The 27,064-nt window shown below is 50.2% G+C and overlaps 2 protein-coding genes across 17 annotated transcripts in view; one reads left to right on the top strand and one right to left on the bottom strand.

The window, feature by feature from the left end:
- RNF214 (ring finger protein 214) overlaps positions 1-20,228 on the bottom strand; it is a 47,318-nt gene extending 27,090 nt beyond the window's left edge. For 4 of the 12 annotated variants that reach the window (XR_016220536.1, XR_016220539.1, XM_051848922.3 and 1 more), the window contains exons 1-5: positions 19,908-19,994; positions 18,410-18,525; positions 14,670-15,180; positions 13,930-13,989; positions 2,729-2,869 (exon numbers count right to left, since the gene is read on the bottom strand). Coding sequence is in view for 10 of the 12 variants with exons in the window: in XM_051848922.3 (XP_051704882.1) it covers positions 2,729-2,869; positions 13,930-13,989; positions 14,670-15,180; positions 18,410-18,519 (822 nt within the window). In the remaining 2 variants the exon portion in view is untranslated. Of the gene's footprint in view, positions 1-2,728; positions 2,870-13,929; positions 13,990-14,669; positions 15,181-18,409; positions 18,526-18,810; positions 19,492-19,907 lie in introns of those variants that run through there. The other 8 variants (XM_051848941.3, XM_051848947.3, XM_070078728.2 and 5 more) reach the window with 6 other exon arrangements.
- Positions 20,229-20,541: 313 nt separating this feature from the next.
- The window catches only part of PCSK7 (proprotein convertase subtilisin/kexin type 7), a 25,158-nt gene continuing 18,635 nt past the window's right edge, over positions 20,542-27,064 (top strand). For all 5 annotated transcript variants that reach the window (XR_016220498.1, XR_016220502.1, XR_016220496.1 and 2 more), the window contains exons 1-6: positions 20,542-20,677; positions 21,988-22,107; positions 22,522-23,001; positions 24,687-24,821; positions 25,686-25,851; positions 26,909-26,999. Coding sequence is in view for 2 of the 5 variants with exons in the window: in XM_008260846.5 (XP_008259068.1) it covers positions 22,534-23,001; positions 24,687-24,821; positions 25,686-25,851; positions 26,909-26,999 (860 nt within the window). In the remaining 3 variants the exon portion in view is untranslated. The remainder of the gene's footprint in view (positions 20,678-21,987; positions 22,108-22,521; positions 23,002-24,686; positions 24,822-25,685; positions 25,852-26,908; positions 27,000-27,064) is intronic.

Raw genomic sequence — 27,064 nt, 5'->3', positions numbered from 1 at the left:
TTAGCCTGGTAGGGGCTGGCACTGTGGCTTAGAGGGTGAAGCCACCACCTGCAGTGCCAGAATCCCATATAGGTGCTGGTTTGAGTCCTGGCTGCTCCACCTCTGGTCCAGCTCTCTGCTATGGCCTAGGAAAGCAGTGGAAGTTGGCCCAAATCCTTGGGACCCTGCACTTGTGTGGGGGACCCAGAAGATGCTCCAGGATCCTGGCTTCAGATCAGGCCAGTTCCTGCCATTATGGCCATTTTGGGAGTGAACCAGCTGATGGACGACCTTTCGCTTTCTCTATCTCTGCCTCTGTTAACTCTGCCTTTCAAATAAATAAATAAATCTTTAAAACAGAATTAGCCTGTTAGGAGTCAGCATTGAGGTGCAGGTTAAGCTACTGCTTGCACCACCAATATCCCATATGAATGTGTTAGTCCCAGTTGCTCCATTTCCAATTCAACTCCCTCCCTCGGGAAGGCAGCAGAAGATGGCTCTGCCACCTACATAGGAGACTAGGATGGAGTTCCTGGCTCCTGGCTTTGGCCTGGCCCAGGCCCATGCCATTTGTGGCCACTTAAGGAGTAAACCAGTGGATAGAAGATCTCTTTCACTCTCTCTCTCATTCTCTCTAACTCTGCCTTTCAAGTAAATATAGATCTTTAAAAAAAAAAAAATTAGCCCGCTACAGATTTATCGAATTTCAAGCACCACTTGCAATGGCTTTGGCAGGGCCAGTCCAAATGATCTTGTGAGACTTATCTCCAGGCCCACAGCCTGGATATTTCCCATCTCTGCTCTTGAAGTTGGAGACACAAGGAAGCATGCTCTTCCACAGAATCCCCAGAAGAGAATGCAGCCTTACCAATGGCGTGACTATAGCAGTGACAGCCACACTGGGTTTCTGACCAACTGAATGCAAAACAATAATTGTTTAAACCACTAAATTCATCATAAATTCAACACCATTCCTGATTTTTCTCTGGACTGACTTTATATAATTTCTAAGAATCTTTAGAATCTCATAAATATTAAAATTTTATCAAACGTGCTACAAATATTTTCTCCCAATCTAACAATCTTTAGACTTTACATCATTTGTCATACTGAAAAATTTTAATTATATGAAATTAAATTGATTAATCTTTTTCTTTATGGCTTCTGGGTTTTTCTGCCTTGCTTAAAGTAATCTCTTGCAATTTGAAGCTCTATAAATATTCTCCTAAATTTTCCAATTTAAAATTTCTCCCTAATTTTTAATCTACCTGGAACTATATTTTTAATATGAAAAAAGGCAAGATGGGGCCAACACTGTGGCATAGCAGGTAAATCCGCTGCCTGCAGTGCTGGCATCCATATGGGCGCCGGTTTGAGTTCCGGCTGCTCCACTTCTGATCCAGCTCTCTGCTATGGCCTGGGAAAGCAGTAGAGGATGGCCCAAGTACTTGGGCCCCTGTACCCACAAGGAGACCCAAAAGAAGCTCCTGGTTATTGGCTTTGGATTGGCATAGCTCTAGCTGTTGCAGCCAATCAGGGATTGAACCATCAGATGGAAGACCCTTCTCCCCCCGCCCCTGTCTTTCCTTCTCTCTCTGTGTAACCCAGACTTTCAAATAAATAAATAAATCTTGGGGCCAGTGCAGTGGCACAGTGGATAAAGCCACCACCTGCAGTGCTGGCATCCCATATGAGCACCAGTTCAAGTCCTGGCTGCTCCGCTTCTGATCCAGCTCTCTGCTATGGCCTGGGAAAGCAGAGGATGGCCCAAGTCCTTGGGCCCCTGCACCCACACGGGAGACTCGGAAGAAGCTCCTGGCTCCTGGCTTCAGATCGGTGCAGCTCCAGCTATTGTAGCCAACTGGGGAGTGAACCAGCAGATGGAAGACCTCTCCCTCTCTTTCTGCCTCTCCTTCTCTCTCTGTGTAACTCTTTCAAATAAATAAATAAATCTTTAAATAAATAAATCTCTAAAAAAAAAAAAAACAAAGGGGCAGGAATAGCCATTTGGCATGGCCCAAATGTTAATGACCCAAAAGTTAAGAAACCACATGGGATACCCACATCCTACAGGGGAGTACCTGGGTTTGAATTCCAACTTGCTCCAGATTCCAGCTTCCTGCTAATACACACCCTGGAAAGCAGCAAGTGATAGCTCAAGTGGTTGAGTTCCTGCCACCCATGTGGCAGATGGTTATCATATGATTTATGATTTAGAACAAAGAGAATCTTTGAACCTATCTTGTCTAAACTCTTACTCCTATTTTAGTTCAGAGAGAAAAGGCTTATTTATTTAATATACTTAGCTGACAAAGTTACCTACATGGAAAAAACTTTATTAGACTTGTACCACACACACACACACACACACACACAGACACTCTTTATCTGAAAGGCAGGCAGGCAAGCAGGCAGACACAGAGGTCTTCCATCTGTTTGTTCACTCCTCAGATGCCTGCAATAGTCGAGAATGATCCAGATGAAGCCAGAAGCCAGATGTCAATCCAGATCTCCCATGCAGGTGACAGGGAACCAAGTGCTTGAACCATCATCTGCTTCTTCCCAGGGTATACATTTATAGGAAGCTGGAATCAGAAGAGGAGCCAGAAGCCAAACCCAGGCCCTCCAGTATGGGATGCAGGTATCACAAGCAGCATCTCATCTAACAATTTCTTTTTTTTTTAATCTTTTTTCTTTTTTGTTCAATTACTTTTATTTTTTACAAACAATTTCAATATAAGCAAAATACCTGATGATTCTTCATTTCTTCCTCTCTCCTCTGCTGGAGCTGCTTTAATTGCACCTGGAGCTGATTCTCCACTTGCCTCTGCTTGTCTAGGACCTCCTGATAACGCTCCTTCAAGAGGGTTCTCTCTGTCATCATTTTATCCTAATGGGAACAACACAAGAGAAGGTTACTTCCTAATTTAATCACAAGAACTATTCACCAGGGTCAAGCATTGTGGTGCAATGGGTTAAACCACCACTTATGACTCCGGCATTCCACATAAAGTGCCAGTTCAAGTCTCAGCTCTGCCACTTCTGATCCAGCTTCCTGATAATGTGCCTGGAAAGGCAGAGGATGATAGCCCAAGTGCTGGGGTTCCTGCCACCCATGTAGGAGGCCCAAAGATCCTGACTCCTGGCTTTGGTATGGCCTAACCCTGGCTGTTGTGGGCATTAGGGGAGTAAACCAGTGAATAGAAGATCTCTCTCATCCTCTCTTTATCTTCCAAATAAACAAATCTTTAAAAAGAAAAAAGGAAAAAAAAGGAAGGAAGGAAACATGCACTAAGTGCCAGTCCAAAGGCATTGTGCAGTTCTCGGGCTGCACTAACACTGGAACTACCAGCCATATGTGGTTATGCAACTTTGAAGTATGATAAAACAGAAAAATCTAGGCCCTCAAGCCTAGCTACATCTTAAGTTCTTAAAGGCTACATGTGACTAGTAGTTAGTGGTTAGCATACCAAACAGCAGAGATACAGAGCCATTTCCAAAGTTCTGGCAACTCCTATCATACAACATTACTCTAAGGCTTTGTTGACGACCTATAGATCAAGTCAAATCTGGCTATCACCTGTTTGTTTATTTTATTATAAATACAAGCACACCCATAGTTTCTGGGTTGTTTTCACACTACAGTGGAAGAGTGGAATAGCTACAAAGAGGCCAAATAGTTCACAAAGCCTAAAATATGCATTATCAGATCCTTGATCGAAAATGTTTGCCAACTCTTGCTCCAGGGGTTATGAAGGAGGTACTTTATCATCAAAAAGAATGTGCAAAAACAAAGAACACAGGATCTACTGAAAATGCATCCAAGAACAGGATACCTTACTGGTCATTAGCACTAAAAAGAGATTCACCAAAGAAGTCTATGGATTCCTGTATTCCAACAGAACAAATCAGCAAATTCTCATAAAATCTAGAGATTAGAAGTGAGGCTTGGGGCCAGCGCTGTGGTGTAGCAGGTAAAACAGCCGCCTGCAGTGCTGGCATCCCATATGGGCGCCAGTTCAAGTCCCGGCTGCTCCACTTCTGATCCAGCTCTCTGCTATGGCCTGGGAAAGCAACAGAGGATGGTCCAAGTCCTTGGACCCTTGTGCCCTAGTGGGAGACCCAGAAGAAGCTCCTGGTTCCTGGATTCAGATCAGCACAGCTCCAACCATTGCTGCCAATTGGGAGTGAACCAGCGGATAGAAGACCTCTCTCTCTCTGCCTCTCCATCTCTCTCTGTGTAACTCTGACTTTCAAATAAAATAAATCTTTAAAAAAAAAAAAGTGAGGATTCTGAGGATCACAGTTCAGCTCTGTCTCCCCTTTATCAGCTCCTGCTGTTGTGGCTATTTGAGGAGTGAACCAACAGATGGAAGCTTGTTATCTCTCACCCTCTCTCTGCCTCTGCCTCTCTGTAACTCTGCCTTTTTTTTTTTTTTCGGACAGGCAGAATGGACAGTGAGAGAGAGAGACAGAGAGAAAGGTCTTCCTTTACCGTTGGTTCACCCCCCAATGGCTGCCGCAGCCAGTGCGCTGCAGCTGGTGCACTGCACTGATCTGAAGCCAGGAGCCAGGTACTTATCCTGTTCTCCCATGGGGTGCAGGGCCCAAGTACTTGGGCCATCCTCCACTGCACTCCCTGGCCACAGTTGAGAGCTGGCCTGGAAGAAGGGCAACCGGGACAGAATCCGGCGCCCCGACCGGGACTAGAACCTCGTGTGCCGGCGCTGCAAGGTGGAGGATTAGCCTAGTGAACCGCGGCGCCAGCCTTCTGCCTTTCAAATAAATAAATAAATAAATACATCTTTTTTTTAAAAAAGAAATTTACGTATTTGAAAGGCAGAGTTAGAGAGAGAGAGGGAGACAGGCAGAGAGAAGTCTTCCATCCACTGGTTCACTCCCCAGATGGCCACAATGGCCGGGGTTGGGCCATGCCAAAGAAAGGAATGGAAACCAGGAGCTTCTACTGGGTCTCCCATGTGGGTGAAGGGGTCCAAGAATTTGGGCCATCATCTGCAGCTTTCCCAGGCCACAGCAGAGAGCTGGATCAGAAGTGGAGCAGCTGGGACTCAAACCAGCGCCTATATGGGATGCTACCACTGCAAGTGGAGGCTTTACCTGCTACGCCACAACACTGGGCCCAAGCATCACATCTTTGCAGAGAACCTGAATCTGGGGTTTATGGACAGTCCTCAGGTGATCTTCAAACTGATATGGGGGTGTGTGGAGAGTGTGGGCAGTGTGAGTTTTTTTTTTTTTTTTTCTGAGATAAGAATTCAGTTTTTAAGAAGGTTCTGAAAGCCGGCACCGCGGCTCAACAGGCTAATCCTCCGCCTAGCGGCGCTGGCACACCAGGTTCTAGTCCCGGTCGGGGCGCCGGATTCTGTCCCGGTTGCCCCTCTTCCAGGCCAGCTCTCTGCTGTGGCCAGGGAGTGCAGTGGAGGATGGCCCAAGTGCTTGGGCGCTGCACCCCATGGGAGACCAGGAGAAGCACCTGGCTCCTGCCTTCGGATCAGTACAGTGCGCCGGCTGCAGCGCGCCGGCCACGGTGGCCATTGGAGGGTGAACCAACGGCAAAGGAAGACCTTTCTCTCTGTCTCTCTCTCTCTCACTGTCCACTCTGCCTGTCAAAAAAAAAAAAAAAGGTTCTGAAAAGTAAATCTTAACCTAAGGCAAGTAAAGAAAAGTGAAGAAACAAATAGACGAAAGAATTTCTTTTCCTTCCCTTTGCTTCCTCATGATATATTCCTCATCTTCTTGCATCTTTAGATCATACACAGAATAAGGAAAGAGCATTAGTATCAGGGAACGAAGTCTTGGGTACATACTATTTTACTAGTACATACAAATATGCAACTTAACAGCAAACAGTAAATTACTTGATCCAATTCATCTCATCTTTTTTTTTTTTTTTTTGGACAGGCAGAGTGGACAGTGAGAGAGAGAGAGACAGACAGAAAGGTCTCCCTTTGCCGTTGGTTTACCCTCCAATGGCCGCCGCGGCCGGCGATCCGATGGCAGGAGCCAGGTACTTCTCCTGTTCTCCCATGGGGTGCAGGACCCAAGCACTTGGGTCATCCTCCACTGCACTCCCAGGCCACAGCAGAGAGCTGGCCTGGAAGAGGGGCAACTGGGACAGAATCCGGCACCCCGATCGGGACTAGAACCCGGTGTGCCGGAGCTGCAAGGCGGAGGTTGTTATACACTGTTACTTTGTCTCATCAGTGACTAGATGGTTCCTAGACCAGGAGTAACAATTTCAAATGCAGGTAAAGGGAAATTTCCATATATGCATGAAAACAGAAAATATCAGGAACCAGGTTCTTATACTGCTACCAGCTTAATACCTGCCTCGTTTCACAAGGTTTTTAAAAAGCACTTGGGGGTTGGGGCTGTGGCATAGCAGGTAAGGCCGCAGCGCCTGCAGTGCCGGCATCCCTTGTGGGCGCCAGTTCAAGCCCTGGCTGCTCCACTTCTAATCCAACTCTCTGCTATGGCCTGGGGAAGCACTGGAAGATGGCCCAAGTGCTTGTGCCCCTGCACCTATGTGGAAAACCCAGAGGAAGTTCCTAGCTTTGGATTGGCCCCACTCCGGCTGTTGCGGCCATCTGGGGAATGAACCAGCAGATGGAAGACCTCTCTCTCTCTGCCTCTGCCTCTCCATAACTTTGCCTTTCAAATAAATAAATAAATATTATTTAAAAAAATCACTTGAACCTCACTACTACCCAAAACATTATAGCCAAACAAAAAAATCCCGGGCCCCTTTTTGGCCCAATGGCTCACTGGATTTGCAGCCCTGTATCAGAACAAGGGAAAGCTTATTTATGCCTTTGTAGGGGACCCCTTCAAACACCATGTCCTTCCCTGAACCCAAGCTTACAACTGTGAGGACAGAATAAAGACGGCGTAACATGGTTAAAGTCAGCACTCGAGGAAAGGTGGTTTCCTCCCACTTCCCTGAAGTTCTTTTCTACCCTCATTTCCACCAAGCCCTTCTCTACGAGGGCTTTCTTCTCCGGGACCTTTCTACCTGTCTGTTACAAGTAACTCTTCGGTTACCACTCTCCAGCTAAAAACTTCTACTGGTTTCATCTGCCTAATATACTCCGATAACTACATCTTTACACCTGCCCCTCGCTTCCTTCAACTTGCACCAGATACCCACTTTCTTATCTGGTTATAAGCAATGTTCCTGTTCATACTGCTCTGCCCTCAATTTACATACCTTACCCCAAAGATCTGATCCCAGGTATCTTTCCCAACATTGGCCTTCCTCTTAAAAAATACACATTTAGGAAAAGAGACATAGGCCAGTAAATAATGATAAAGATATCAATACAACAAGAGGAAATAATAAGTATAAATATATATGTGCCCAATACTGGAGTACTCAATTGTATGAGGCAAGTATTACCTCTCAATAGAGAGACAGACTGGAATATGATAATAGTCAGGGCCTCAACATCCCACTCACATGAAGAGACAGATCATCCAGACAAAAAAATCAACAAAGAAATATCAGAGGGAAATTGGACCTAACAGACGTTTATAGAGCATTTCAACCAACAGCTGTAGAATACAAATTCTTAACAGCACATGGAACATTACCAGGAGACCACAAGCCACAAAACAAATCCCAGCAAATTTTTTAAAAGTGCAATTGTAAATGTACTTTCTCTGACAGCAAAGAGAATAAAATTATTTCTTGAAAGAAATGCAAATGAAAACACAATATACCAAAACCTACAGGGTACAGCAAAAGCAGTACTAAGAAGGAAGTTTATAGCAGTAACAGCATCGTGGCACAGCATGTTAAGCCGTCGTCTGCGTTGCTAGCAGCCTGTATCAGAGTAGGAGTTCAATCCCTGCTGCCCCACTTCTGATTCAGCTCCCTACTCATGTTCCCAGGAAAGAAGCAGAACACGGCCCAAATACTTGGGCCTCTGCCACCCATATGAGAGACCCAGATAAAGTTCCTGGCTACCGCCTTCAGCCTGGCCCAGTCCAGACTGTTGTGGCTATTTGGGGAGTGAACCAACAGATGGAAGATCTTTTTCTCTGTTTCTCCCTCTCTCTCTCTTTCTGCCTTTTTTTTTTTTTTTTTTTTTGGACAGGTAGAGTTAGTGAGAGAGAGAGACAGAGAGAAAGGTCTTCCTTCCATTGGTTCACCTCCCAAATGGCTGCTACAGCAGTCACTGCACCGATCCAAAGCTAGGAGACAGGTGCTTCCTCCTGGTCTCCCATGTGGGTGCGGGGGTCAAACACTTGGGCCATCCTCTACTGCCTTCCCAGGCCACAGCAGAGAGCTGGACTAGAAGAAGAGCAACCGGGACTAGAACCCAGTGCTCATATGGGATGCCAGCACCGCCACAGGCAGAGGATTAACCAAGTGAGCCACGGTGCCGGCCTCAGATAAATATTTTAAAATATATATGCATAAAACATTTTCAGATAAAAAAACCTAACAATGCAACCTAGGAACTAGATAGAAAAGCAAGAAGGCGGCAAACCAAAACTTTATAAAAAGAAATAACAAAGAACAGAAATAAACAAAATAGAGACTTGAAAAACAATACAAAAGAGGAGTCAGCATTGTGATATAGCAGGTAAAAGGTGCAGCCCGCAATGGTGGCATCCCATATGGGCACCAGTTTGTGTCCTGGCTGTTCCACTTCCGATACAGCTCTCTGCTAATGTGCTAATGCACCTAAAGCAGCAGAAGATGGCCCAAATATTTAGGCCCTTACCACCCACTTAGGAGACCCAATGAAGCTCCTGGTTTCAGCCTGGCACAGCCCTAGACATTGCAACCATCTGGGGCGGGGTGGGGGGGGAACCAGCAGATGGAAGACCTGTCTCTCCCTCTTTAACTCTTTCAAATAAATATATAAATAAATGTGTGTGTGTGTGTGTAAAACAACAATACAAAAAACAATAAAGGGCCCAGCTTGTGAAATAGTGGGTTAAGCTGCCACTTGTGATACCAGCATCCCATATCGGTGTGCTGCTTAGAGTCCTGGCTACTCTACTTTCAATTGAGCTTCCTGCTAATGTACCTCCAAAGACAGTAAAAGATGGCCCAACTGCTGGGATCCCTGCCATCATGTGGGAAACCTCAGATGGAGTTCCTGCTGCGGCCACTTAGGGAGTGAACCAGTAAAGATCGCTCTCTCTTAGCTTCTCTGTCGCTCTGCCTTCCAAATAAATAAAGATATCTGTCTCACTGTTGCTCAGACCTTCAAACAAATAATGCTTTTCAAAATTATTTTAAAAATCAATAAAATAGGGGCGGGCAATGTGGCACAGTTGGTTAAGCTGCCACCTGCAATACCAGCATCCCCTATGGGCACCGGTTCAAGTCCTTGATGCTCCACTTCGAATCCAGCTCTCTGCTAATGGGCCCGGAAAAGTAGCAGAGGATGGCCCAAGCCTTGGGCCTCTGTAGCCCTGTGAGAGACCTGGAAGAAGCTCCTGGCTTCAGCCTGGCCTAGCCCCAGCTGTTGTGGCCATTTGGGAGCCGAACCAGAGGATGGAAGATCTCTCTACCTCGCTCAGTCTCTCCTTCTCTCTCTCTGCTTTTCAAATAAATAAATCTTAAAATAAAAATCAACGAAATAAAGATGAATTTTGAAGAAGATAAACCAGCGGCCAGCGCTGCGGCTCACTAGGCTAATCCTCCGCCTGCGGCGCCAGCACACCAGGTTCTAGTCCTGGTCGGGGCGCCGGATTCTGTCCCGGTTGCCCCTCTTCCAGGCCAGCTCTCTGCTGTGGCCAGAGAGTGCAGTGGAGGATGGCCCAAGTCCTTGGGCCCTGCACCCACCTGGGAGACCAGGAGAAGCACCTGGCTCCTGGCTTTGGATCAGCGCAGTGCACTGGCTGCAGCGCGACTGCTGCAGCGGCCATTGGAGGGTGAACCAATGGCAAAGGAAGACCTTTCTCTCTGTCTCTCTCTCTCACTGTCCACTCTGTCAAAAAGAAAAAAAAAAAAAAAAAAGATAAACTGGCAAACTGTTAAGCTACACTAATGAAGAAAAAAAGATTCTAGCCAAATAAAATCTAAGATGAAAAGGGAGACATTACAACCGATGTGACAGAAATACAAAGGATCATTAGAGACTATTATGAACACCTATATACCAGCAAATTATAAAACCTGGAAGAAATAGATATTTTGGGACATATATAACTTAACAAAATTGAGTCATGAAAATACAGAAAACCTAAGCAGAACAATTCACAGGTAACAAGATTAAGTCACTAACTTAATAAAAACCTCCCCCCCCCCCCCAAAAAAAAGCCCCAGATTAGATCACTTCACTGATGAATTCTACCAAACCTTTAAAGAATTAATGTGGGGGAGGGCGGCGCTGGTGCTGTGGCCCAGCAAGTGAGGCTGCCGCCTGCGGTGCCAGCATCCCATATGGGTGCTGGTTTGAGTCCCAGCTGCTCCACTTCTGATCCAGCTCTCTGCTGTGGCTTGGGAAAGCAGTAGAAGATGGTTCAAGTCCTTGGACCCCTGCACCCGCATGGGAGACCCAGAAGAAGCTCTTGGCTCCTGGCTTTGGATCGGTGCAGCTCCCCAATGTGGCCAAATGGGGAGTGTACCAGTGGATGGAAGACCTCTCCCTCTCCCTCTCCCTCTCTCTCTGCCTCGCCACTCTGTATAACTCTTTCAAATAAAAATAAATAAATCTTTAAAAAAATAAATAAAAATGGACAAATGGGGCCAGGGTTGTGACACAGTAGGTTAAGCTTCCACCTGCAGCACTGGCATCCCCTATGAGGGCTGGCTTGAGTCCTGGTTGCTCCACTTCTTTTTTTTTTTTTTAATATTTTTTTGGATAGGCAGAGTTAGACAGTGAGAGAGAGAGAGAGAAAGGCCTTCCTTCCATTGGTTCACCCCTGAAATGGCTGCTAATGGCCTGGGAAAGCAGTAGAAGATGGCCCAAGTGCTTGGGCCCGTGCACCCGCATGGGAAACCTGGAAGAAGCTCCTGGCTTCTGGCTTTGGATCGGCCTAGCACCAGCCATTGTGACCACTTGGGGATTCTCTGTCTCCCTCTCTCTAACTCTGCCTTTCAAATAAATAAATCTTTAATGAAAAGAGAGAGAGATAAATGTTTGAGAAGATAAGTATGTTTGCCCGGATTTAAACCTTATACAATGCAGACGTTGTATACGTGCATTGAAATATCCTATGGCACTCTCTAAATATGTATGTGGGTACTTCAAAAGGTTGATGGAAAAAATGGAATTAAAAAATGTTTATTTTGCTGCAAAAGACTTTGAAATCCATGCAATTTCTTCATAATTCACATTTCTATGAAGTTTACGGCGATCTCTGATAAATACAATTCCAAAATTTTCCTAGACTAAAATATCCTTGATTTTTAATTCCATTTTCCATGAGCTTTGTGAAGTACTCTTACACATCCAAAGGAGCTGTGGTCAGTATGCTGGAGATACCTGCACTCACATGGTCACTGCCGCACTATTCACAACAGTCACGGCACAGACTCAACCTACATATCCAGGAAAAGAAATGTGGCATACAGACACAATGGATTGTTATTCAGCCATGAAAGAGAATGGAGTTTTGTGATTTGCAGCAACACGGATGGAACTGAAAGACATGAAGACAGGCACAGAAAGACAGATATCACATGTTCTCACTTTTATGTGGAAGCTAAAAGTTGGTCTTAAAGAAGTATAGAACAGTAGTTCTGAGTGTAGAAAAGGTATGGAGGAACAGGGGATAAAGAAAGGACAGTTAACAGGGGTACAGCTGGATAGGATATTCTACGGCACATTAGAATAACTGCAGTTTGCAACAACAAACTGAAGTTTCCAAAATAGCTGGTAGAATATTCTGAGAAATGATAAATGTCAGAGGTGATACATATGCCAATTGCCCTGATCCAATCAATGCATATAATGTGTTATACTATACCCAATAAACACACTGAAATGTCATAATATATGGGGGCTGGCATTGTGTTGTAGTGGGTAAAGCTGTCACCTGTGACTCCAGCACCCCATATGAGCACCAGTTCAAGGCCCACCTGCTTCAGTTCCAATCCAGCTCCCTGCTAATGTGCCTGGGAAAGCAGCTGCAGAAGGCCCAAGCACTTGGAACTGCCCCTGCATCCATGTGGAAGATCTGAATGAAGCTTCTGGCTCCTAGCTTCAGCTTGGCCCAGCCCTAGCCATTGTGGCCAATTCAGAAGTGGACCAGTGGATAGAAGACTTCTCGCTCTCTGCCTCTCCCTCTCTGTAATACTACCTTTCAAATAAAAAAGAAACTAATAACACATGAATGAAAATGGAAAGATACAAGTCAGCAACATGTGAGGAAAGTATTTGATGGGGCTTGACTGAAAACTCACCACCATAACAAACTGCCAAAATAAGTCAACGCACACTTTTAAGAAACGGGGTCTAGAATGAGAGACTGAGAGCCGGCGCCGTGGCTCACTTGGCTAATCCTCCACCTGCGGTGCCAGTACCCCGGGTTCTAGTCCCGGTCGGGGCGCCGGATTCTGTCCCGGTTGCTCCTCTTCCAGTCCAGCTCTCTGCTGTGGCCCAGGAGTGCAGTGGAGGATGGCCCAAGTGCTTGGGCCCTGCACTCACATGGGAGACCAGGAGGAAGTACCCAGCTCCTGGCTTTGGATCGGCGCAGCGCCAGCCGTAGTGGCCATTAGTGGAGTGAATCAACAGAAGACCTTTCTTTCTGTCTCTCTCTCTCATTGTCTAACTCTGCCTGTCAAAAAATAAAAAAATAAATTAAAAAAGAGACTGAGAAACCCACTGTATTATGAACTAATCATACTGTATCTGGGCTATTACATTTGGCTCTCAAGATCACTTTTTAAAAGAAAGACTTCCAAAATGAAGCATGCCTAGGTAAAAGCAAGATGATGATGATAAAATACTGAAAAAGTATACTTAGAAAATAAGAATGCTAAAAACATGTAGGGACATTGTGCCTGGAGAGGTCTGGACTTGAGGAATATGAGGGGGACTAGCACTATAGAGCAGTGGGTTAAAGCCCCGGCCTGCAGCACCAGCATCCCATATGGATGCCGATTGAAGTCCCAGGTGCGCCAATTGCAATCCAGCTCTCTGCTATGGCCTGGGAAAGCAGCAGAAGATGGCCCAAGGGCTTGGGCCCCTGTACCTAAATGGGAAACCCGGAAGAAGCTCCTGGTTCCTGGCTTCAGATCAGCTCAGCTCTGGCCGTTGTGGCCATTTGGGGAGTGAGCCATCAGAAGAAAGACATCTCTCTCTCTGACTCTGCCTCTCTATGTAATTTCATCTTTCAAATAAATAAAATAAATCTTTAAAAAAAAGGAGTACGAGGAAGAAGCATAAAAAAATCTTAAAATATACATAGGACTAATGAGAGATTAAATTTACTCCAGAAATCCTTAGAGAGAATTGTATCAAGAGCTTACATGGGGCCAGCGTTGTGGCACAGCAGGTTAAACTGCAGCCTGCCGATGCCAGCATCCCTTATGGACAACAATTCAAGTCTTGGCAGCTCCACTTTTTGATCTGGTTCCCGCTAATATGCCTGGGGAAGCAATGGAAGATAACCCAAGTGCTTGGGACCCTGACACCCATTAGGCAGACGCAGATGGAGTTCCAGACTCCTGCCTTCAGCCTGGACCAGCTCTGACCACTACAGCCATTTGGGTAGGGAATCAGTGGATGGAAGATTTCTTTCTCTTTGTAATTCTGCCTTTCAAATAAAAGGTTCCATTCTCACCTCAAAATGAGAACTAAAATGCAATAGATAGAAAGCTTCCCATGTCTGAAGTGATCAAGTAGAAGTTAGCTGTCAGGAATTTTATAAAGAGGATTCCTCCATCTTTTCCAATTGAAATGACATGGCTCTATATCTGCTTTAATGGTTTCCTTTAACAACAATGACAGCTTAAATGCTTACCAGATTCTTTTCAATATCTTGATCTGTGTTTACCTCTGAATCAGCTGTCTTAAAGTCAGTCTGTAAAGGAAGAAACAATCGTATTTAGAACTGTTCCAAGACATTTTAAGAAAGGTACTTATTCTAGGATTCCACCTAGAAATCTGCCACAGGCAACTAAGAAACAAATGTTTTGCGCTTTCCCCCATTAGCTCATAGAAAGAAAAACAATGTAGTTCTGGCAAACGGACACCAGCATCCACATGACAATAATCATTTGTCCCAGAAAATAAGCTGAACAAGGCTCAGCAGCTGACTGAGAGAAAGTCTCCACTCTGAGATGACAATTTTGCCCCTACAACCTATCGTGCCCATACTTCCTCCTACGACAAAGCACACCAGTCACTAGAAGGCAGGATACACTGTACTTCGTAAGATGTAGGTCAGAGAATTAACAAGGATTCCTCCTGCAAGGACAAAGATGGGAAATATGAATGCTCGTGACCTGTGCTCATCAGTTCCTCAGCCAAAGAGATCACACGTAGGTCATAAAATTCCCACTGGCCGTAAGATTCGACGCTGGCATTGGCTTATTTACTGAGCACCAGAATGAACTCACTGCATGGCACCGTGTGAAAACAGTATGACAGTTGCTAGCAAAGAATCCTGAGACAGTGTAGTTTACCAAACACGAAGGGATGTTTCCTACCCTCAAACCACCCCCCAAATTCCATTTTAATAGTAGAAACTTGATACTTGACCTGTACAGCAATGTTCTGAGAAAGCTTCAAGGAAGAGCTATCCTGATCATCATCCTGATCCACTCTGACTCCTTCAACCCCATTTGCGGGAGGCACCACAGGTCGGAAATCCAAGCCTGTGTCCCTGCTCCCTTCCTTTTGGATGGAGGCTTGTGGGGACTTCTCTTCAGGGCCATTCTCGGAGGCAGGCTGCTTTGTACGGCACCCTGCCTTATGGGATGGAGTGACTGGACGGAGGCTCTCCTGGAGGCTCGTGTCCCCCTCCTCGCCTGCTGTGCTGGCCAAGTCCTTCATATCAGACTGAGACCCACTGCCAGAAAGACAAATGGCTGTGGCTATCAAGTTTTCTCCTACAACTTCCTGGTGCGCTGCTGGAGTGTCACCCGCTGATGAACCAGGATTCTGCTCTGGGTGTTCCAAATGGACATTTCTGTTATTCTCCTTGGTTAGCGTTTGGCTACTTACACTCGACAGAGGCGAGTTCTTCTGCTTCTGTGCAGGATCTTTGGGGCTATCAAAAACATAAAATAAAAAGTTTCTCTCTTCACTCAGTCTTTCAGAGGATTTGGTACATAACACTATCAACAAACCATTAGAAAAACAAAACTAGGCTAAATAAATCATCCCCATTAACAGAATGAAGAAAAACTTAATTTCCAACCAATGATTTCTACCCATCTGTAAGCAGTAATGCTAGGCGGCGTAGAACCTGGGTTCTGGAGACAGTCTACAGAAAACGCACAAACAGAAATGACTCTGAAGATCCAAAAAGAGGTTGAGGGACAATATGAACATAGATGCAACAACCTAACGCTAGTTAGAATATTCAGTTGCATGCACTATTTTACACATATTTTAGTACATAAGACAATAACCTAGAAATATTGATTCTACTCTCATGTTTCACAAAACACACTTTGATTCAACCTCATTACATGTGTCTTTGACCAGAATCACTTTTAGGTTCTTTGACAGTTTTCCAGAGCACAGCCTGCTCACTTCAAGTGTCTGGATGCAGACAGTCCAGCCCTCCTGTGCAGGTGGCAAGATCACAGCTACTAGAGCTGCCACTTGCTGCCTCACAGGGTGCCGTTAGCAGGAAGCTGGGATTGACAGGAGAGCCAGGACTGAGATAATGGGACATGGGTATCCCAGTCAGCGGCTCACCTGCTGGGTCAAACACTCTGTAAGGTACTGCTTTTTAAAGAGATCTTTAAAACTGATTTATGATGACATGAACATTCCTAATGGTAAGTCTTAAGCCCAAACATTAAGCCTATGTGAAATTCCTTTGCCATCTCCCCCTTTTAACTGACTTTTTCAACTGACCCTCTCTTACATCACAAACTAGCATTTGCTGAGAATTAAAGTCAACACATCTTTCTGTCCTCAATAGCACCTGCCCTACCTCCCAGGCTTGGGTCTAGCCCAGCCCCAGATGTTATAGACATCTGAGAAGTGAACCAGCAGATCTCTCCCATTCTCTGTCACTCTGCTTCCCAAATAAATAAATCTTTAAAAATATATAAAATAAGGCCAGCGCCGCGGCTCAATAGGCTAATTCTCCACCTAGCGGCACCGGCACACCGGGTTCTAGTCCCAGTCGGAGCACCGGATTCTGTCCTGGTTGCCCCTCTTCCAGGCCAGCTCTCTGCTGTGGCCCGGAGTGCAGTGGAGGATGGCCCAAGGGCTTGGGCCCTTCCCCCCATGGGAGACCAGGAGAAGCACCTGGCTCCTGCCTTCGGATCAGCGCGGTGCGCCAGCCGTGGCAGCCATTGGAGGGTGAACCAACGGCAAAGGAAAACCTTTCTCTCCATCTCTCTCTCTCACTATCTACTCTGCCTGTCAAAAAAAAAAAAAAATATATATATATATAAAAAAAAAAGTGAGTTAAGTTGCTGCCTGTAATACTGACAATCCATATAAGCACTGGTTTGAGTCCTGCCTGCCCCACTTCCTATCCAGTTTCCTGCTATTGCACCTGGGAAAGCAGAAGATACTCCAGGTACTTGGGTCCCTGCCACCCATGTGAGAGACCTGGGTGGGGTTTTGGCAGATGAACAGACTTTCTCTCTCTCAAAAAAAAAAAAAAAAATACTCTTTCTGTCTCCTTCTCTCTCTGTAACTCTGTCTTTCAAATAAATTTAAAAAATTTTTAAAATCTTTGAAAAAATAAAGCTCGGGGCTGGTGCTGTGGCTTAGCAGGTAAAGCCATCACCTGCAGTGCCAGCATCCCAAATGGGGGCCAGTTTGTGTCCCAGCTGCTCCACTTCTGATCCAGCTCTCTGGATCAGAAAGTAGTGGAAGATGATGGCCCAAGTGCTTGGGTCCCTGCACCCATACGGGAGACCTGGAAGAAGCTCCTGGCTCCTGACTTCGGATCAGCCCAGCTCCACCTGTTGCGGCCATTTGGGGAGTGAACCAGTGGATGGAAGACCTCTCTCCCTCTGCCTCTCTGTAACTCTGCCTTTCAAATAAAAATAAATAAATCTTTAAAAAATAAATAAAGTTAATGGAGATGTAAGATGACTGACACCCACACTGCAGTGCCTGATGATATCTAGCTCTAGTTAGCTTCCCGTTAACGCAGACCCTGGGAGGCAGCGGTGATAGCCCAAGTAGCTGGGTTCCTGCCACCCAGATGAGACCTGGATTGAGTTCCCAGCTCCTGGCTTCAGCCCCTGGCTTTGATACCTGGCTGAAGACATGCATGCATGTGGGGAGTAGACAAGGAGTAGAAGTGCTCTTTCTATAACTACTCATAAACAGTAAATAAATGTAACAATAAAAAGTTTGTGGAATGTAGAATTAAAGGACATTTATTTTGATGTAAAAAATTTTGAAATCCATGTATTTTTCAAAATATGCATTTTCCATTAACTTTTTGAAGATTCCTTGTATAGTCAACTTGTTTCAGTATTATATATAACAATGTATTATCCACATGTATTAGTAACATGCAGAGTTGGGTAATCACAATTCCTGCCCTTAAGCGTATAGATGGGAGGTAAAATGTATACATAAAGCAGCAGGCTATATTAACAAAGACATCTACGTAGAAACATACACATATGTGTATGTGTTTATGCATGCATACTACACATGTAACCACGTTTCTATGTATATGATATATAAACACACAGTTAAAAGAGCATGCAGGGTTCAGCACTGTGGCATAGTGGGAAAGGCTGCCGCCTGCAGTGCCAGTATCCCATATGGGCGCTGGTTCGAGTCCTGGCTGCTCCTCTTCCAGTCCAGCTCTCTGCTATGGCCTGGGAAAGCAGTAGAAGATGGCCCAAGAACTTGGGCCCCTGCACCCGTGTGGGAGACCCGGAAGAAGCTCCCGGCTCCTGGCTTCAGATTGGCCCAGCTCCAGCTGTTGTGGCCATCTGGGGAGTGAACCAGCAGATGGAAGATCTGCCTCTGCCTCTCTGTAACTCTGCCTTTCAAATAAATAAATCTTAAAATATATATATATATATATATATATATATATATATATACATGGAGGATGGGGAAAATATTTGCATTTAGGATGTCTGACACCCTGTATTCTAATCATTCAGTATTTAGCATGCCTGTGAGTGGCAGGTGCTGTGCTGGATTCCAGAAACACAGAGACAGATCAGATGACCCCTACCTTAAAAAAAGCTTCAGCTAGTGCAGCGGCATTAGAGCTACAGAGACCCCCACCTCTACAGCACTTTACCCAAACCAGGCTTCAAGAACCACACATTTACCTTAGGCCATCTGGCAGGCCTGCTTCTGATTGGGAAGCACACAAACTAGAGGAGGATTCTGGAGGTTCGGGGGCATTGGCCGCAACGCCAGCGACCTCGGGCGCCGCCATCACGCTCTGCGTATTGGGAAACAAAGGAGAGTTTTCAAGAGGTGAAAACAAATGTATCTTTCCCCCCACTCTGAATCTGCAAGCAAGACTGAAAGAAACACCAGGAAAAAGTTGGGCTGCAGAAGAAAACACTCTAGTATCCTCCAGCGGGGTATTGAGAGCCACTGTACGCAGTAGGCGCAGCATCAAGCCTCAGGCGTCACCATCATCCAACCGTCTGTGCAAGCCTTCCCCTTGCATCCTGGCCCAAATGCACTCATCTAAAATACAGTCTGCGAATCTTCCACTGACCTTGCCCACTACCACTTCTAAAAGATGTGATCCTTCTGGCCTGGTATCAACAGTCCCTTAGGTTTTTAAATCGCCTGGTGGCTGTTCCATCTCCGTTCATGTAAGTTTTCTGCAGGTGTCTGTGTGTGAGAACAAGGAGTGCAATCCCGGGCGATCCCAGTGCCTAGCTGCCTGGGTCCGTGTGTTCCTCCCAGAGGGGAAAGTCTTAGCCAGAAAACAAAACCATCTTTCAGTCGCTACAGCGGTGCAACAGAAGTATGAGACCTGGGCTACCCTAGCACCAAAACAGAAGCTGAGCAACACAGCAACAGAAGTAAGGCAACCTGCCGATGCTTTTTCTTTCTTTTTTTTTTTTAATCTAAAGGTCATCCTTTGCGATGCAGCACAAACTCACGGCCTTCTACAGTGAGGAAAACGTCTCTGGGGAGGCAGGCGGGCGAAGTACTGTCAGTTTCCATTCTAACAGCATCGCCGGCGGACCCCTGCCACTGACGAGCGCGCAGGGCAGCTATGGCGACAGAGCCGTGTCAACACTTCAGCCACAGTCCAGACACCCGCTGTGTCTCAGTTTTCCTCTTGCTACAAAGCGCCCGCGAGAAAAACGGGCCCCAAATCGCCATGACTGCTTCCTCAAGTGCACACATCCTGACTCCAACAGTGCGCAGGGTCGGGGTGGGGGGTGTCTCCGGAGTGGGGCAATGGGGCACACACGCCAAGTCCGCGGCACCGGGGCCGGGGGGCTGCGGGCGCGCGGGCGCACGGGCGCGGGGCCCGAGGGGCTCCCGCGACCCGGCGGCCACCACCGGCGAGGCGGCGGCGCGTCCCCGGGGGAGAACGGCGCACGGACGGAGAGCGGACAATGGGGGGAAGCAGCCCCGGCGGTCACAGCCAGCCTCCACAGGGACCGCGCGGCCGGCCGCAGCCCCCTACACCTCCCCCCCTCGGGCCCCCACCCCACGGCCAGCCCCGTCCCACTTCTAGGCCGAGGACCCCCGACTCCGTCCTCACGGCACCCTCCACGCCCCCCACCTCGGCCCCGGACCCCCGCCCGCGTCCCGGCCTCGCCGTCCCCTCCCGCGCGCCCGCCCCGCACACACCTCCCGCGCCGCGCCCCCAGGAGAAAAGCAGGGGGGAGGGACGGGACGCACCTGAGCGGGCGGAGCGGGGGGAGGGGGCGGCCGAGCCACGGGGGGAGGGGTCGAGCGCCGGCCCGCGCGCGACACCTCCCACTTCCGGCGGCGCGAGCGGAGGGGGCGAGGCTCAGGCCGCGAAAGGAGAGGCCGCCGGAGCGCCGCGCCGCCCCCGACGGCGCCCTCTGGCGGCGAGAGCCGGCACCGCCCGGGGCGCGGGGATGCTGCGGTAAGACCCCAGAGGTACGCGTGGTCTCGCCCGAGGCGCTGAGAGGACGGGAGATGCGGGCGCCAAGAAAGCAGGCGACCCGTGGTGGAGGCAGCAGCCGCTGCGGGGAAGTAATAGGGACAGTCAGGGCCACGGCATCAGAGGGAGCAGAGCCATGAGGTGCTTTTTAAAGATCGGAACCGAGATGCCCTCTCCAGTGGACGCCATGCAAAAGAAGCCGCCTCTGGAGAGGGACCCTGTTGAAGATGCCCCCGAGGACTCGGGACGCGGGAGTCCCGGGAGCGGGGCCCGCCCACCCCGCCCGGCCTGCACCCGCGGAGGCCGCGGCGGGAGCCGGCCCGAGCGCCGGGGGCGCGGGCCCGGGGTCGCGGGCGGGCCGGCGGCACCGGCCGCGGATTGGCTGCGGCGCCGGGCGGAAGTGATGCGGCTGTCACCGACTCCTCCGGCTCCCGGGAAGCCGCGAGTTTCCGCGGGGAGGCGGCGGCAGCAGCTGCGGCCGGGCAGGCGGGTGAGTTGGGCACCAGTGGGGCCGCACCGTGGCGGTCGGCGGGGCAGAGGCCGGGGGAGGTCAGGGGGCCGGGCCCCGGGGTCTCCGGTTCCCAGGCGGGGAGGGAGGGGTCGCCGGGGCCGGGGGATCCGGCCCCTCGGAGCAAGGTGTGGCCGCGAGGAGGACCGTGGCTTGGGAGCAGACTCCTGAACCCGGGGCCGCCCGCAGTCTCCTCCGCCGGCCCTGGCCGCCGGGGGCTGGGAAGACAGGCCTGTGGTGGAGGGAGGCTCGGCTCCGCTTTTGGAAGGCACTGGAAGTTCTTTTCCCAGAGGCCCGGCTGGGCCCCCGGCAGACAGGAAGGGCTCGAGTTTCCCCTTCTTCCGGAAATGTGCGGTGGGATGCGGTGAGGCGCACGCCGGCTGTCCAAGGCCGGCTTCTGCAGAAGGGGTAGGGGACCCCCGAGCAGCTCGGCGCCGTGGAGGCTGCCCCGGGGTGGGAGAGGGGCTGTGACTTGAGAGGGGCTATGCCCGAGAACCTAAGGAGCAGCGCGATGCGGAGTGGAGAGTTTTGGAGGGAAATGTTAGGTGTACATTCTCTGTTCCCAGGAAGCCGCGGGTTAAGGGCCCTTTTCTGGGGTGCTTTGAGTGGGATCCGTTTGGGTGTGTGTGAGGACCGAACCCTGCCCAGGGCGGACTCGTATCCAGAGCTAGCCACCCATGGGGCACACGCGTGCCACCTGTGTCCCCACGCCTGGGTGCCCGTTCTAATTCGGCGTGTGTGTGTGTGTGTGTGTGTGTGTGTGTGTCTTGGAGCGCTCCTAAGACGAATTCCCTGGTTCTTTTGAACCCGGCAATGGGAGCCCAGGTTTGGAGCCTCACTTGCGAACTGGTTGCTGAGCTGGTCCCGGTCTTTTCTCCCAGTGCCTGCTTGCCCCGTGCATCTGTTCAGTTTCATTGTCTCTCTCTGGCTTTTCCCTGCTCACCCTCCTCCTGCCCACTTTTCCGTCCCCTGTGTCCCTTGGAGATGCACAGTCAGGACGCTAGGCGACAGCTGGACTTCCGGAAAGCGTGCCGGCTGTGGTTAAGTCCTCTGCCGATGAACAGATAAATAGGACAGCAAGTAGAGCCTCTAGGTTTGGTGCTGCCTCCGCCTTCCCGTACCAGTGCTGTTCCAGTCTGCGACCTGTGTGAGATCCTTGGAAGTGCTCCCTGATGGTCATTAGCCAGTGTCCTTGGTCGCTGCTCCTGACGTTCATGGCCAGCCTCTGCTTTTGAAGTTCAGTGGTTCGCCACTGAGTTTGGTGGGACCCTCTCTGTTCTTGGGGCCCGCAGGTCTGCAGCCTGTGCTGAGTCAGCACTACTCACAAGGTGAGCGATGCCTGATACGCATTTGCACAACATGAGTGTGCCGTGGTCAGCCAGCCCAGGAGCTCAACCTCACCCAGAGTGCAGGTAGGGAGGGGGCCCCGGGGTGGGGAGTCAGCCCTGAGAGCAGCTGGGGGAAGACCCATGAGCCCCGTAAATGAGGCATGGGGTCTCTTCTAAAGAACTGTCATGATGGCACCCCTGGTTTTGGGGGTGACCCGTGCTCTGAGGTCAGGAGTGCTGTCCCTGCAGGGGGAAGAGCAGCCTGGTACCTGCCCATCTGGTGTAGGGGTGTGGGAGGGCACCCGCGGGGGTTAGTCCAGGCCTAGCTCCCCAGGGGCTTAGCCCTATACAGGGAACAGAAAGGGAGGACCAGCTGATGAATAATTTAAAAGGCACAGAGTGGAGGTTTCCAGGGGTGCACATTGGCACTGGGCGCCTCTCTCGGATCCTGCAGCCCAGCTCCCCTATGTCTTTCCTGTCCTTTCTCTTTGTCTGCAGCCTGCCGCTCTGATGCCGAAGGGGAGGCGGGGAGTGCCACACTTGGATGCCCGCCTGGGCTTGCCCACCTGCCTCTGGCTGGAGTTCGCCGGGCTCTTCTTACTGGTCCCCTGGGTCATGGGCCTGGCAGGGGCAGGTGGGCCTGAGGCCCAGCATCCAGGGGGGCTAAGCTGGGCTGTGCACTTGCACAGCCGGGCCGATGAGAGGGAGGAGAAGACCCTGGAACAGCGGGCAGACGCCCTGGCGCAGGCAGCAGGCCTCGTGAATACCGGACGCATCGGGGAGCTCCATGGGCACTACCTCTTTGTCCAGCCCGCCGGGCACGGGCAGGCCGTGGAGGTGGAGGCCGTCCGGCAGCGGGCAGAGGCTGCACTGGCCGGCCACGAAGATGTGCGCTGGCACTCAGAGCAGAGGCTGCTAAAGCGGACCAAGCGCAGTGTCCACTTCAACGACCCCAAGTACCCCCAGCAGTGGCACCTGGTGAGTCCAGACCCGCGGTTTCCAGGGGAAAGTTTTTTCTGGGCCACTTCTCCGGAGGCGGGGCTTCTGGCTGTGTCCCTGTCCCATTGCCCCCACCGCTCCCCTGAAGGAGCGCATCTGCAGGCGTGGCTGCTGGGGTTCGCCCTCAGCCCCTGCCGTCCCTGTACACCCGGCCCTCGTGTAGGCAAGTTCCACGATCGCAGATTCAATCCACCACAGACAGAAGTTTTTTGGGGGGAGAACCGTGTCTGTACTGAACGCATACAGGGGTCTTCGGAAGTTTGTAGAAAATGTGCATCTTGAAAACTGCATGGATTTCCAAATTCTGTATAGCAAGATGAACCTTTAAAAAAATGATTTATTTAAAAGACACATAGAAAGAGAGAAAGAAGTCTTCCATCCCTTGGTTCACTCCCCAAATTGTTTCAGCGGCTGGAGGCTGAAGCCAGGAGCCAGGAGCTCCATCCAGGTCTCCCGCATTGTGGCAGGGGCCCAGATGTTTGGACCATCTTTCCCTGCTGTCCCAGGGAACTTGATGGGAGCAAAGGAGCTGGGACTTAAACTGGCACTCTGATATGGGATGCCGGCCTCTGAAGCAGCAGCTTAACCTGTCATGCCACACCACCAGCCCCTAGAGATAGCTGGATTTTTTTTTAAAGATCTATTTAATGTATTTGAAAGAGTGACAGAGAGAGGGAGAGACAGAAAGAAAAAGATTTTCTGTCTGCTGGCTCACTCCCCAAATGGCCGCAATGGTCAGGACTGGGCCAGGCCAAAGCCAAGAGCCTGAACTCCCGTGGGGTCTCCCACAGGAGTGGCAGGGACCTGAGCACTTGGGCCATCGTCTGCTGCTTTCCCAGGCATCATTAAAGATGGAGCAGAAGCAAAGCAGACAGGATTCACACAGGTGCCCCAGTAAGGGGTTGCCAGCATCAATGCCCACAGCACTGGGCCCTACACACACCTTTTAATGCCACTTTCCATAAACTTTCCAAAAGGATCCTGGCACAGGCAGTTTTTCCTTGTCATCATTTCCTAAGCAATGCAGTTTACAACGGTCATTTACCCTGTCCCAGAAGGGTGTGTTAGAAGACTATAAATGGATTCTATGGAAATAAGTGGCCTTTTGTGTGAGGGGTTTGTGCGCCCACGGGGAGCAAGGCAGCTCTAGAAACCTGAGCACTGTGGCCAAGCCGCCAGGCCCACGTTCCCTCTGCAGGTGCCTTGCGGCAAGCCGTTCCTGCCTTCTGCTAAACCTTTCTCAGTTTCTCCATCTGTAAAAGGGATTGTAACGTCCCTACCTCATAGAGTCATCGTTAGGATCAGTGAGCTTACATGCCCTTACACGCTGTTCTCTTCGTGATAACGAGTGACGCTGTTCTCTTCGTGATAACGAGTGACGCTTTTCTCTTAGTGATAACGAGTGACGTCAGTGGCACGATGATTCTGCTGTGCAGCCTTTTGGCCTAGCCACCCTTGCAGCCTGAGGCAATGGAGACCAAGGCGATAGCAAAGCTCCCCCATACCCCTCTTTGTCCCCACCCAGACCCGTGGGCCTGCAAGCTCTGTCCGCCTCTTTGGTGGAGAGTGGGGTCGGGGGGGGAGAGGGGCTGCCGGCTGTAATTCTGCCTCTCTCTGGGCCACCTGTGTGTCGCTGCACTCCCGCCTTGCCGTCTCCTCTACAGAATAACCGGCGGAGCCCCGGCAGGGACATCAACGTGACGGGTGTGTGGGAACGCAATGTAACTGGGCGAGGGGTGACAGTCGTGGTGGTGGATGACGGAGTGGAGCACACCGTCCAGGACATTGCGCCCAACTACGTAAGTGCCCAGAACAGCTGGCCCCACCCACATCCTACTTCCTGACGTGGCCACACTCGGCCCCTCCCAAGGCTTGGGGGGAGGGCTGGACTCCCTCTCCCCCAGCCAGCATTCGCAGCAGGTGGCTCCCAGGCTAAGAGGTCCTTCCTGCTTCCTGTTGTTCCTCCCCGGGGAATGAGGAGTGGCCCCTGCCAGCAGCTTCCCTCCTGGCAGAAGTTCTGAGTACCTGCCTTCGCTCTAAAGCTCGGCCGTGGGCAGCCCTAACTGGTTTATTTATTTATTTGAATCTGAGAGTTATACAAAGAGAAAGAGAATCAGAGAGAGAGAGAGAGAGGTCTTCCATCCGCTGGTTCACTCCCCAGATGGCTGCAATGGCCAGAGCTGAACTGATCCAAAGCCAGGAGCCAGGAGTGTCTTCCAGGTCTCCGACATGGGTGCAGGGGCCCAAGGACTTGGGCCATCTTCCACTGCTTTCCCAGGCCATGGCAGAGAGCTGGATTGGAAGTGGAGCAGCCGGGACTTGAACCGGCGCCCACATAGGATGCCAGCACTGCAGGCGGCGGCTTTACCCATTACGCCACAGCATCGGTCCCCTAATTCACTTTCATCTGGGATTACCAAGCCGTGGGGCCATCTCCTGGGCACATTTCTATTTCAGGCAAGAGAGAAGCTGGCTGTGGCACTTCTGTGTTTCACCTCTGCATTCTGTGACTTTGTCTTTATGGCCCATGTGGTTTGCAGAGACGTGGGCCCACTGCCCCAGCTTGGAATCCCCGACTCCCACTTCTTGTTTCTCCCTGAGCTCCAGGACCTAACCCCTAGGACCAGTGAGTGACCCTATGTCACCCCTCCCCAATATTTCAGAGCCCAGAGGGTAGCTACGACCTCAACTCCAATGACCCCGACCCCATGCCCCACCCAGACGTGGAGAATGGCAACCACCATGGCACGCGGTGTGCGGGAGAGATCGCTGCGGTGCCCAACAACAGCTTCTGTGCAGTGGGCGTGGCGTACGGCAGCCGCATAGCAGGTGACTAGCACTTCCTCCTGAAACGCCTCCTTCCCACCCTTGACACACACACTAAAGCAAAGTGCAGCTTATGCCAGACGGCACAGATCGAAGGACAGGGCGGGTCATTGATTGGCTTCAGTGCAGGGGTGTTTCCAACAGGCCCCGGTGTTTAAGGCAAACAAACATGGAATTGCTGGTGATGTGGGCCGGAAGTCCCGTGCCCCACAGCTCCGCTTTTCTGATCATGGTTATGTCACAGCTCCTTGCACTTGGCTCCGCTATGCTTGCATTGCCCTCATCCACAAGCTGCTTCCTCGGATTCTTCATGCCCCAGCTCTGCAGCCTTCAGTCCTGCTGTCATGGTTGCCCTCTGTTCTTCCACAGAGCTGAGCAGCCCTGCCCACCTCCTGCCCACCTCCCCGTCTGCCCCTGAGATGGATCTGTGTCCCTTTGTGTCCCAGCCCTAGTCCGTTGGGGCACAGGTCCAGGAATGAATGGAGTTGCCCTCGGTGTTTCCTAGTAAGCGCTTAGGAACCCTTCAGGCCAAATCGGCTGACTGTATTTCTCCTACACTCCAGCAGAGGGCAGTATCCCCCTGAAAATGAGACTACAGAGGGCTCTAGCAACCTCCAGGGTCCAAGACCCTGTGAAAATGCTCCATTTGGCCCTACACAGTCACAGGGATGTGACCCGACCCGTTTTAGAGGACGAAATCTGGCATTCACAGGAGGAGGTGTGGTAATGGTGCCATTTATGGAGCTCCTTTTGTGTGTCAAGGACAGCACTAGATGTTTTAGATGGGATCATGGGTGGAGATAAGAGGGGAATTCTGCCTTAGGCTAGCCTGTGACTCTCCACCAGACCTCATGATCATTAAAGCGCAAGTTCCAGTGTTTGTTAGGTTAAGATGTATTTGCAGACAAGTTACGCATGTACGTGGCATAAAAATTGAAGAAGTAGAGGAGCCCACTGGGAAGAGTCGGCCTCCCGCATGTGGCTTCACCACCCTGTCCCCCTGTGGCCTGCTGCTTGTAGACCAGCATCACTGAGGGGCTGCGGTGACCCCCATGCCTAGGTATCCGGGTGCTGGACGGACCGCTCACAGACAGCATGGAGGCGGTGGCGTTCAACAAGCACTACCAGATCAATGACATCTACAGCTGCAGGTGAGGGGCACCAGGCTGGCTCGGGCAGGGCCCAGCAGGGGTCTGCTGGTTGGGTTCAGGTCATC

The sequence above is a fragment of the Oryctolagus cuniculus genome, chromosome 1, assembly GCF_051225735.1.
Source record: "Oryctolagus cuniculus isolate XC-2025 breed Fujian yellow rabbit chromosome 1, ASM5122573v1, whole genome shotgun sequence".
Classification (NCBI taxonomy): Eukaryota; Metazoa; Chordata; class Mammalia; order Lagomorpha; family Leporidae; genus Oryctolagus; species Oryctolagus cuniculus.
Note: the sequence above shows the minus strand (reverse complement) of the source record. Positions and strands in the feature narration are given on the sequence as shown.